General features: G+C 59.6%; 1 protein-coding gene across 2 annotated transcripts; it reads right to left on the minus strand.

Moving 5' to 3' along the window:
- Positions 1–209: 209 nt before the first annotated feature.
- SUN2 (Sad1 and UNC84 domain containing 2) lies at positions 210–10656 on the minus strand. Of its 2 annotated transcripts, XM_040594295.1 has the most exons (18): positions 10559–10656; positions 10065–10229; positions 9386–9558; positions 9098–9232; positions 8801–8896; positions 8517–8610; positions 8235–8305; positions 7852–7973; positions 7298–7528; positions 7136–7213; positions 7004–7047; positions 6387–6552; positions 6073–6300; positions 4925–5009; positions 4700–4815; positions 4343–4510; positions 3805–3897; positions 210–3688 (listed from the first exon to the last, which is right to left on the minus strand). In XM_040594295.1, exons 2-18 carry the CDS (start codon positions 10190–10192, stop codon positions 3575–3577), a joined length of 2142 nt encoding a protein of 713 aa, XP_040450229.1. In that variant the 5' UTR covers positions 10193–10229; positions 10559–10656; the 3' UTR covers positions 210–3574. The 2 variants fall into 2 exon arrangements, 1 of the variants encoding a protein (XP_040450229.1); XR_005827937.1 differs by lacking the exons at positions 210–3688; positions 10559–10656 and having other exon boundaries at positions 4343–4506; positions 10065–10465.
- Between the last annotated feature and the right edge of the window lie 391 nt (positions 10657–11047).

Raw genomic sequence — 11047 nt, forward strand, 5'->3', positions numbered from 1 at the left:
GTCCAGGGCCAGCAGAGAACAAGCTTTTCTCTAGGGTGGTCTTCTGGAAGGAGCTGCATGGGCACTCAACAGAAGCCTGCCTCCAGACCATCCTGGATATTAAGATAACAGCATGACCTTCCTCAAGCCCAAGCCATCCCATTTCCTTTTTGCAGCCTTCGGCCTTGCCCACCAGCAAATTCACCTGCAAAACAGTCAAAACAGTCACAGCAGTTTTGATATAATTTATTTGTCTTGGTCTTTTTTTTTTCTTTGCATAGGCATAAATTACAATCTGTTGATTAAAAAATAGAATGAACAAAACAGTGCAGCATTTGCAACAGGCTACAGCATCAAATACAAACTCATCTCCTGCCTGTAACCATCTGTTTCTGCAGGGCTAATTCATAACACATGTGTAGGGCAAACTGAGGAGGGAAATGGGAGTAAATAAGGGAAATCTGCTCTGACAGCTGTTTCATGTTTCTCCTGCCTCACCAGGCTCATCTGCATCAGCACTAGGATTAAGTACCCCGGGCACACGTGCTGAAGCAGCAGTTTAATGTGCCCTCTTTTTCTTGGCAGCTCAGCTAAGTGTTGCAGAAATGCTGCAAGCTGCTGCTGGAGAGGCAGCTGGCCAGGCGCTTCCGTGTGGGTGCTCAGGCTGCAGCCCTGCACCAACGCAGCATTTGGGGGCTGAGAAACTGCACATAGCCTCAGCATGCCTTCCCGGGATCCTCAGCAGTCAGCACGGTGAGGCCTCCAAAACCAGCACTATCCCTTAAAGAAGGGCATAAGCCCCCAGGGTGACCTCCTCTCACTGGTATCTCCAGGGGTTTTTACCTCAGAACAGCAGAAACTTTCACCTCCCAGGGACAGGGCAAGCTTGTCCTATAAAGCCAGATGCTCCCCACCCCACAGCCAGCAAGTTAACACCCCCTCAGAAGGGGCAGAGACCCTGCTCCAACTCCATTCTCAGGAAAAGAGGTCACTCTTTCCCACCTCTCACCAGTGTGCCTGATGTACTATAAAAAAATTTTTTCTTGGGCAAAGACCCCATCTACCCTGGCAGCCAGGGAGCCAGAAAGGACATTAAAAAAGGAGGTTTTCCAGCCTCATGGTTACGGCATTTGCTCCAGCAGCCAGAGAACCCCTGGGGAAGGGGGAGAGCTTAATCACTGCTCTCTCTTTATCATTCAATTAAATACAGGAGCTACTCTGCTGAACCTGGGACAGGTCCAGGCATACATAAAAGCAGAACTCTATGTGCACAGGGTACTCATGGACATGACTCCAAGGCAAGCACACAGCTGTAGACAAGTTTAAAATAACTTTGGCTATTGCTGCCAAGAATTAAGACTACACTCAGTATAGGAGAGAATTTATCATCACTGGATCTGGCGGCAGGACTGCTTTTTCCCAGGAGCAGGGCCTCCCAGCTCTGCAGAGGGTTACATGGAGTAACTTAACTTGTTAGAGAGGGGGCTGCATCCTTTGGGCTTGCTTTCCTTGCTTGGAGTAAGCAGACCCCTCCAGAAAGGACACGCTGCCATCATACTCATCCCCTGGGGCTGGTACTGAGGAGCTCAGGGCTCAGCACACATCAGGGCACGATGAAGGGAGACACTTCTTCAGCCCCTTTTCTCTATGTCCCTTGCCCTACAGTGCTTCAAGCAGGGAAGAACAGAATGGGCATCAATTCATGGTGCCCCGCCTGTGCCCAGGAAAGGACAGTCCCAGGGAAAGGACGATGCCAGCATCAGACGGGGCTGAAATGCTAAAGATGAGCCCTTTAGCTTTTCTTTCAACAAAACACAAGACAATTGTGGAGGCTGTATAATGCCACCCAAGGACATAAGCCAAACTAAAGCGTGATGCAGGCAGCCAGGAGGTGAGGCAGCCAGATGGCCCTGGCACTCCTCAGCCTGGGGAAGGTCCCTGTGCACCCTGCCTGCAGCACCCTGCCACGGCTCCCCCCCAGCGGTACCGGCAGGATCTACGTGCCCGCTGCAGGCAGAACGCCCCATCCTGCTCTGGCACAGTCCTCTGCAGCCCAGGGCTCAGGGAACCAAGCTATGCCAGGGAGGAGGCAGGAGGGAAAGGGAACCCTTCCAAGGGAAAGGAGGTCAGCCTGTGCCAGCCATCTGCCATCAGGGACCGGGAGGTGATGGAGACAGCCCTGAGCGCTGCAGGTAGGGGGAGGCCCTCTTGCTCCCCAAGGTGCAGAAGCATGCTGGCACCTGCAGGCCCTGGGGATTGCCCCATCTCCCACCCAAGAGACCACTGAGGCACAGAGGGATTCATGCCAAGCACTGGGGCAGCAGCTCCTGCTTGCTGCCAAGTCGCCTATGTACAGATGCAGCCGCGGGCAAGGGGCCGCAGCCATGCGTTGCAGTCTCGGAGGGCACCTCCAGAGCAAGGGAAGGCAGGAATGCCTCTGGCACCCTGCCAAGCAGCAGTCCAAGGTCCAGAGGACCTTGCCTCCCAGGTCCAGCTACTAAGCCACCAACAACTCTAGGCCCATATTTTAAACAGCTCTGCTCATCTTATTCTAGCTTATCCTACTGTGTGCACTATTCGCCTACTAAACAAAGCTCTAGCCCTCTGCATCTAAGCCACTCGCCCAAGTGGCACCATGTAACATTCTCTGGTTAAGTAGAAATTGCATGGAAAAAGTCTCCCCCTCACCCCACCCCCCTTTGTTACTACAAAAAAAATAATCCCAAACACCCCAACTGGAAAATAACTCCTCCCCACCCCCCCACCTTCCCCCCACTTAAGACAAAAAAAAACTCAAAAGGGAAGCAGGCAACAGGAGTTTTCAATAGCATCATCAACCCTAATACCATGGAGCTGGGGGCCCAATGGCATTGCCGAGACCCACCACAGCCGCTGGCAGCGGGAGCGCTCAAGCAGATGGGCAGCGGCACCAGGGCAGGCTCCGCCACCAACACACGCTGAATTTCTCCCCTCCTGCTGTCCTAAACCGTTAGTTTTACATTAATACTTCATTAATACTGCCTTATTTCCCCTCTGCCAGCCCAGCATTGGAGGTCCGAAGATTTTCACTTGAACCATCACCGAGGCAGGAGGAGTGGCCCCACGTGGAGGGGGGCCACTCGCTGGCCATGACTGGTGGCTCCTACCTACTCCCGTGGCACTGAGCTGGTCAGCGCAGTCCCATATACCCTATCATGCCCAAGCCTGCGTGAAGCACGTTGCAAAGTTACGTACCCCTTTCCCCAAGCCCCAGCGACGCTCCGCACACCATCAGAAAGGAGCAGACAGACAGGGATAAGGGGCTGCGCAGACCCGATAAAAAATTAGCTTAAAAAGTTAAAACGTCCGATACGCACAGAAAACAAGCCAGGCTGCGCTAGGACCCACGTGGGATGCTCTTGCCTCGCCACCCCAGTCCTTGGACGAGTGAAAGCTTCACCCCTTAAACGCCAGCTCTTCTCCTCCCCCGAGGGGAGCAGCTCCCCAGGGCAGCTGCTGGCACATCCCAGGATTTCTACGTGCAAAGCAGCGAACCAGACAAACCCCCTCCTGCTGTCAGCCCGGCAGCATCCTCGTCCCTCGCAGGAGCCGGGGGTCAGTGCGCTGGCTCCCCGTGCACGCGGAAGCGGTAGATGCAGGTGTATTTGGGGTGGCCCCAATTGCTCAGCACCCGGAGCTCCACCAGCTGGTATGTGCCCACAGCGTTGCCCTTGGGGAGAGGAGGAAGGAAAAACACCTGAGCCTTTGAGAACTCTCACAGGCTCAAAGACCCCACAAGCCCCATTTTCTTCTTGGGGTCAGGTGCTCTGACAGCAAAGCACTTACCTCCAAGTAAAACGTTTGGATGGGGTCACCATCATGGTTGTAGGTGAACTGCCCAAGGAGAAGACCCTCATCCTCTCCCTCCTCCTTCAAGCCCTACAGAGGGACAGGGAAGCAGAAAGGGAAAACCGGGGCGATCAGACAGGGAGACCAGAGACAATGACTGCACCCAGGGCAGAAGCGGGAGACAGAAGCAGGCACGCTTGGCCCCTGCTCCTGCTCTTCCAGGCCAAAAGAGACAAACAGGGCCAGGGGCCAGTGAGGAGGGATGGGGCAGGGGGAGAAGACCGAAAGTTACACCTACTCGATTGCCTCTCTCCCAGTGTCACCCAAAATGCTTCCTGAAGCCCAGTGCTCTCCCTCTCCTACTCCCCCCCCCAGTACTGCTTCTTCCTCCTCTTCAGAATAAGACCAGCCCCCCAGAGTACTTCACAGCCAGGTGTGGGGCTCACCAGCCCTCCCCCCCCATGCCCTTCTCCACCATGGCACCCTCCCACCACATCCCCCCAGTCCTCCCTCCAGTCTGGGCAAGGGCACTCACATAAACAGCGAAATCCTTGGGGGCACTGGGAATGGTCCCCTGGGGCGAGAGGGCTTTCGGGATGTGCTCCAGTGTCACGGCTGTGGGGCGGATGATGCTGGAGAGGCGGATGACAGCAAAGCCCTGAGACCCACGAAATGCCCAGCAGTTCCCAGGGTTGACATCTGGCTACGAACACAGGAGCAAGACACCAGCAATGTTATCACCATCAGTGAAATTTTTCTCCTCCATCCCAACATCAGCTTGGCCGCTTGCTTAGAGTGACAGCAAGAGCCCAATAAAACCCACCAAGCCCACGTGAGAACCAGCCTGGCTGGTTCCTCCCTGTCAGTGGGGTCTCGCCCCGCCGGTGCCCACCTGCAGGATGACACGGGGGGACTGTGAGTGGAACCACAGGGGGATGCCAAACAAGCTCAGCAGTGCCGTCTGTGTCTCATAGGTCTCTGAGCAGCGGGTGTTGATGACGCTGGCCCCTGGCATGGAGAGGGGAGGACAGCAGATAAGCTGGGTGCCAGCACCCTGTGGTCCCCTCCCCAGCATGGCTGGCTCATCCAGGGTGGGCAAGTCTCCCCCACCACCCACCTGCTGACTCCAGGGCGTAGTCAACCATCCCCACGCGGTCCTCACTGTAGCGCTTCAGGGCCTGGTCCACGATAAGATGCACTTGCTGCGGCAGGAGCAGAGGGCACAAGACGGGTGAAGGGCCAGGGCAGGCATCCTGCTCCCCACCCGCCTCCACCCTGCAGGGACAGAGAGGGCGCAAGGACCTTCCCACAGAACAGCCAGGGGATGAATCACCGTGGCAAAAATGAGAGGACACGCATTTGGCTGGGAAGCCTCATCAGAGGTTGCTAAAAATACTCCAGACGAGAGGAGCTGTGCAATGAAAGGGCAGCACCCAGGCAGGCTGGGCTCCCTCATCCCCATCCGGAAAGAGGGGTTGGCCCCAGGGGAGGAGGGGTATTCCCCCAGTGGGTACCAGGCAACCTGACAGCCCACCCAGTCCTCCCCAGCATCATCTGCTGGCTCCTCCTGCCCCAACCTGCAGGATCGACGAGAGCTCTGCGCATCTGGAAAAGGGAGAGCGGGCCAGAGCATGCCTCTGGAGCCAAACCCAGCCCCAGGAGCTGGGACCCTGCACCACCACTGTGGATCTAAACTTTATGGCATGCATGAAGCTTGCACAGACTGTAGGGCCTGCTAATCCCAGCTTGATCCCTCCCTCCACTACCTCCGCAGGGAATTGCCAGCAACTTCTTCCAAAGCAAGCAGGCTCATTTTTTCCCTTGGTGTCATTTTGCTGAAATGCTTTGTCCCAAATGACTCTGCAGCACTGCTGGAGGACAAGGGTAAGCAAGATGCTCAACCCATGGAAGCCTCGCTAGCACCTGCCCCACCTTCTGATGCTTGAGCAGAAACTTGGATTTTAAGACAGCCACAGCCTCACAGGCACGGGGATTTGGCCACCTGTGACCTCTTCTGGGGCAGGGTGCAGGCACAGCCCAGGACAGGCTGGCAACAGAGAAGGGATGAAGGAGTTTCAGGGATGCTCTTGCCAGCTGTGATCGGGGCCCAAGATCGATGTCCCAGCTGTAATGGCTGTCCTTACAGCTCTGCCACCTGCCAGGCATGTGTGCCAGCCCCACCCCAGCACACACACAGTGGGGCACAGCCCCCAGTTCCACACCTGTGGTCACCATCATGTCCCTGGGGCTCAGGCCAGCACTCACCTCCTCTGTCACCCCCGCAGTCCCTGCTTGCTGCAGGGCCACTCCAATACCAGCCTGAGCATCCCGTGCTGACAGCCTCCGGTCTTCTAAGACTTTGGCCAGGATCTTGTGTTCCAGGGCCTGGAGCTCCGCTTGCAAGTCTTCATGCTGGAGAATGAGGCCAGCGGCACCATCCCGCCGGGACCGTGACAGGAACTGACTGACCCATGCCGGGAACTGCGTTTCCACCTGAAACAGTGGGGACAGAGCTCAGCCCTGGGGCAGGCATCCTCATGCCTCCCTCTGCCAAACAGGGTGAGGATTGGAGGACTCACATCAGCCCGCACCGCCTTCAGTTGCTCCAGCATCCCCTCCACGTTCTTCCCCATCACCTCCTGGTCCGACTTGAGACCTGCCAGCTCCCTCCTCAGCGCTGCCACCTCCTGCTCCAGCTCACCCATCTCCTGCTGGAAGCTCCCTTGCAGGCTCTCCTGCGCTGAGCTGTGCCGGGAGAAAGGCAACAAAACCTCACGCTGACAGTCCCAACTCCCCTCTGCAATTTGGGGGAGGAGGTTCATCCCCCATCACCTGCTCCAAACTGTTTCAATTCCTGTGGCAGTGACCTTTTCTACTGCATCCTGCGGGAAAGCATCCCCAGCTTGCTCCTTGGCTGAAGGGCCACAGTCCTCACAGCAATGCAAAATGATGGTGGCAAAGGTCATTTGCTGCAACTGCCTTTTGAGCCCTGCCACCCACCAGAGCACTTTCTTGCCGACATACTTGCATATCCATCCTTCCTCTCCCCCGCCAAGACCGTAGCACTCAACCTCTCCTTTGCCTCAAACAGACTAGACCTGGAAACCCCTCCTAAGCCTCGCCGTGGGGATTTCACCCTGCTACCTGCCTGCCCCTAACAGAGCAGCAGCATCTCTGCCCTGGCAGCCAGCGTTACCTCCGCCACTTCGAGTTCAGCTCCATCAAGCGTGCCTCCATCTCCTGCCAGGAGAAGGGGAAGCTGTGAGACCTATGATGCCAGTGGTGAGGATGTCCCTGCCCAGGTACCACCACACGCTCACCCCCTTACCAAAGAGGCTTGTGCCATCTTCCCCAGGCGCTCGTCTAAATCCCTCTGCACCTGAGTTCGGAGGGCATCCAGCTCACCCTGCAGGGTGAGAGAAACATGGGGGAACATCAGAGTCCAAACCCACACGCACCCAAGTCCCCATGTGCCCCTCATGCCCCTCACCTGGAGGTGGCTGGTCATGTCAGTGCGGAGATGGTCCTTCAGCCCTGTATCCCGGCGGCTCATCAGTCCCTCCAGCAATGCCAAGACGTCCCCTGAGGGCGGCTCTCCCCCTGCTGCCACCGCTGCCGCCCCCCGCTGCAGCTCCCACCGTGACACCTCAGCCTCCAGTGCCTCAAAGCGCTTCTCCAGGGCCTGGAAGCGAGCCAGGAGCCGGTGCTCCCCCCGAAGCCCCTGCAGTGGCAAAGGCAGGGCACAATGCAGCCCCCACAGGGAGCTGGGGACCACCTGCTCCACAGGGATCCCAGTGAAAGAGGACCTAGGCCACCTGGTCCCCAGCGTCAGTGGCACTTTATTCATCTGCTGCTTCCCAGCAGCCAGCAGATATTGGTCCTGCTCCATTCCTGGGACACCCCCAGAGTGAGATGGCGACAAGCTGGGGGAGACATCTCCACCAACCCCCAGCACCTCCCCATCCCCTGGAAGGGCTCTTTCAGACATAGAACACGCTGTCCCAGCTCTCACTGCAAGTCACCTGGGCCACCGCCATGCCTTACCTGGTCCAGCGCGGTCAGGTCCCCTGCTCCAGGCACAGAGGAGGAAAGCTTTCCAGCTCCCCACCACGAGAAGGTGGGGAGGCTGAATGTCGACAGCCCGTATGGGTAGAAGTACCAAGCTCCTGAGCAATCAGGGGGATGAGAGGGTTAAAAAGGCAAGCCAGTGATGGGCGACAGCAGGGGACAGGGCGGACATGCAGAGGCACAGCCATATCAGCATCACCTGGGGTTACCAGGAAGACCCAGCACAAGGGTGCAGATGCACCAGGGTACAAGGAGCTATAAGCACTGAGCTTAGGGCCATCCCATCCCCCACGTACAGCAGTGGGATGCTCTGCACTGCCCCAGACATCAGGGCAACAGATTGAGCCAGGCCAACTCACCGTAGGCAGCAACGGCAAGGAGCAGGAGGAGCAGCAGCAGAAGCAGGGACCTCTTCAGCCATGGGTAGCGCCTGGAGCACAAAGAGGTGCCTGTAGGACTGCAGCCACCTTCCCCCACTGCAGTGCTCCTCTGGATGGGGGCAGAGGGGAAGCAAAGCCCAACCGGGCTCTGGCACAAGACGCCCACCCCACCATGCTGGGCTCTGTGGGGCAGCCCCTCTCTGAGATCCTGCAGGTTTTCCCCAGGCCTCCCCCACCCTGCTGTCCTGCCACCACACTCACCTAGAGAAGGGGATGCCACCCGTGTGGGGAGCTGTGCCGGTGAGGCGGTGCCAGGCAGCTGCCAGTCCTGAGAACAGCCACCCCACGAACCGAACTGCCAGGAGAGAAACCAAGCCTCAGGCAGAGTCCAACAGAGGATCCCTCCATCCCAGGGGATGCTCCCACAGAGGGGGATAAAACCCCTCTACCCAAGCAAGGAGCAGCACACATGGCACACGGAGAACAGAGATGCTGATGGGAGAAAGGTGCTGCTAGAGCCCCCCCACCCCCACCCCTCCACTCACCTGGGGAGGTGAGCACCTGCCAGAGGAAGGAGCCTACTCGAGAGGCTGCGGTCCTCAGCCCCGACCCAGAGCTACTCTGGCCAGAGTAAAGCTGACCTGGAAAGGAAGAAGCGAGGCAGTAAGTCACTAAAACAGAGTCTGTGCCCCTGTGCATTGCCCAGGGCAAAAGCTTTGCACAGGGGGTGGCATGCAAAGGGGGCTGGCAGCACCCTGGGCACAGCCAGGCCCCGGGCTGGTCCCCTTGAGGACATCTCCTCCTGCACCCCTGCCACTGCAGAGAGGCTGGTGCATCCCTACCTGCGTAGTCGTCTTCCGAGGAGTACCCAGACGAAGAGGCGTAGGTGTCATACATCTTGCTCTCCAACAGCCCATTGATCTTGCTGGACTCTGTGTCCCCTACGCCTCTTCTCCTCCTGCTGGAAAGCTCCCCACCTGGCCCCAAAACAGCATCCCCCTGAGAAACCACTCACCACCACCCCTCACAGGGGACAACCTCATCGGCTAGCCGGGGGGGCCTGCCCCAACGCCCCCCCCCCCGATGCCCAGGGGGGTCCCCAGCTGCCGTGGGAGGGAGGACGGGCTCACCCCAGTACGTGCTGCTGTCCAGGGCATCGTCCAGCACAGAGCTGCCCAGGGCGGCGAGGCCCCGGCTGCCCCCCAGGTAGGACTCGCTCACCAGGGACTCGCTGTAGTAGGAGGTTTGGGTGCCCGGGGAGGGAGAGAGGCGCTTGGTGCTGCTCGATTTCCTCCTGATCGTCCTGCCGAGGGCGAGAACGGGCCCATCGGCCCCGGGCGGTTACGGGGTGGGGTCACAGAGCACCCGGGGAATTCACAACCACCCCTCGGCCGCATCACTTCCCTTTGCCGCCCCCCCCCCCACCCCGTACCAGATGGCAACAGGTTTCAGGGTGCAACCACCGCTTGCGAAAGGCCCCCCCGCCCCTGCCGGGGCTGCTGCCGCCGCTTCCGCTCGCGCTGCTGCGGTTTTCCGGCCCGCGCTCGCAGCGCAGCTCCCGCCGGCGGTACCCGGTGGCGGCCGCCTGCACCGGGGCGGGGGGGAGACGGCGCCTTTACCGGGGCGGGGTCGCAGCCAGTGCCAGGGTGGCTGTGCCCACACGCAGCGAGTTACCGAGTTTGCTGTCACACTCCCTGCCGCCCCCCCCCCCCCAGTCCCCCCGGAAGGCGGCCGGTCCGCGGCGCGGGATGGAGCGCCCCGGCCGCGCTCGGGACGAGGGGGTCCCGCCCGGCCCCCCTACCCACCGACCTGCCGGTGCTCTCCTTGAAGGGGAGCTGTTGGCCCCCCAGCAGAGAGCTGCCGCTGCTGCTGGTCGTGGCATCGTCGTCCCCGGGGTAATAGCGCGTGGTGATGAGACGCTGGCTGCGGCGGGACATGGCGGCGGCGGCGGCGGGGGTGGGTATCACGGTACACCTGGGGAGCCGGGAACAGAGGGAAGTGTCAGTGCAAGGAGACCCCAGCACGCACCAAAAACCCCTCCCGCGCAGGCGGCCGTGGCGTGCCCGGTGCGGCCGGGGGCGCTACGAGCCCGCCGAGGGGCGTCTGCCGGCCCGGGCCATCCCCCCACCGCCGCGGAGCCAGCGCCGCCGCCTCCCCTTATAGGGTCACGGCCACGGCCGCCTCCGCTCCGCCGGCACCCGCCCGACGGCAGGGCCCCTGCCCCACCGAGCCCCCGCGCCCGGCGCGAGCCGTGACTCCCGCCCCCCGCAAACCCGCCGCGCCCCCGCCCCACGCCAACCCACCGGCGAGCCACGCAGCGCAGGGCGGCCGCCCGCAACGCCGCTCCCGGCCGCCGCCGCCGCTGCGCTCCCTTTTGTTGTGCAGGGGAAGCGGCCCCGGCCCCGCCCCCCGCCCGCCCCGCCTCGCGGCACCGCGCGCGCGCCGACGGGGGGGGCCGCTACCCCCCGGGCCTCTAGGGGCCTCCTCGATATGCCAGTATTATTATTATTATTATTGTTGTTATTATTATTATTATTGTTATTATTATTATTGTTGTTGTTATATTGTTATATTGTTATATTGTTATATTGTTATATTGTTATATTGTTATATTGTTATATTGTTATTACTGTCATTTTCATATTTTATTTTATTTTGCTTTATTTATCTCATTTTTATCATCCCCCCTGGGGCGGCCGACGGGGAGAGCCCACCCCCACCTCCCGGTTGCCCACAGGGAGCCGAACGCCTGAGCCCGGGAGGTGTGTTCCCCGCCGCCCCAGGGCCAAGGG

Source organism: Falco naumanni, chromosome 5 (genome assembly GCF_017639655.2).
Source record: "Falco naumanni isolate bFalNau1 chromosome 5, bFalNau1.pat, whole genome shotgun sequence".
In the NCBI taxonomy this organism is placed as follows: Eukaryota; Metazoa; Chordata; class Aves; order Falconiformes; family Falconidae; genus Falco; species Falco naumanni.

Excerpts from the sequence above, each read along its gene's own strand:
- SUN2 (XM_040594295.1), bottom strand. The coding sequence starts at position 10,192 with ATGTCCCGCCGCAGCCAGCGTCTCATCACCACGCGCTATTACCCCGGG. Across the intron at positions 8,897-9,097 it reads CTCGGAAGACGACTACGCAG|GTCAGCTTTACTCTGGCCAG; the intron begins GTAGGGATGCAC and ends CTTCCTTTCCAG. Across the intron at positions 8,611-8,800 it reads GCAGGTGCTCACCTCCCCAG|TTCGGTTCGTGGGGTGGCTG; the intron begins GTGAGTGGAGGG and ends CTCTCCTGGCAG.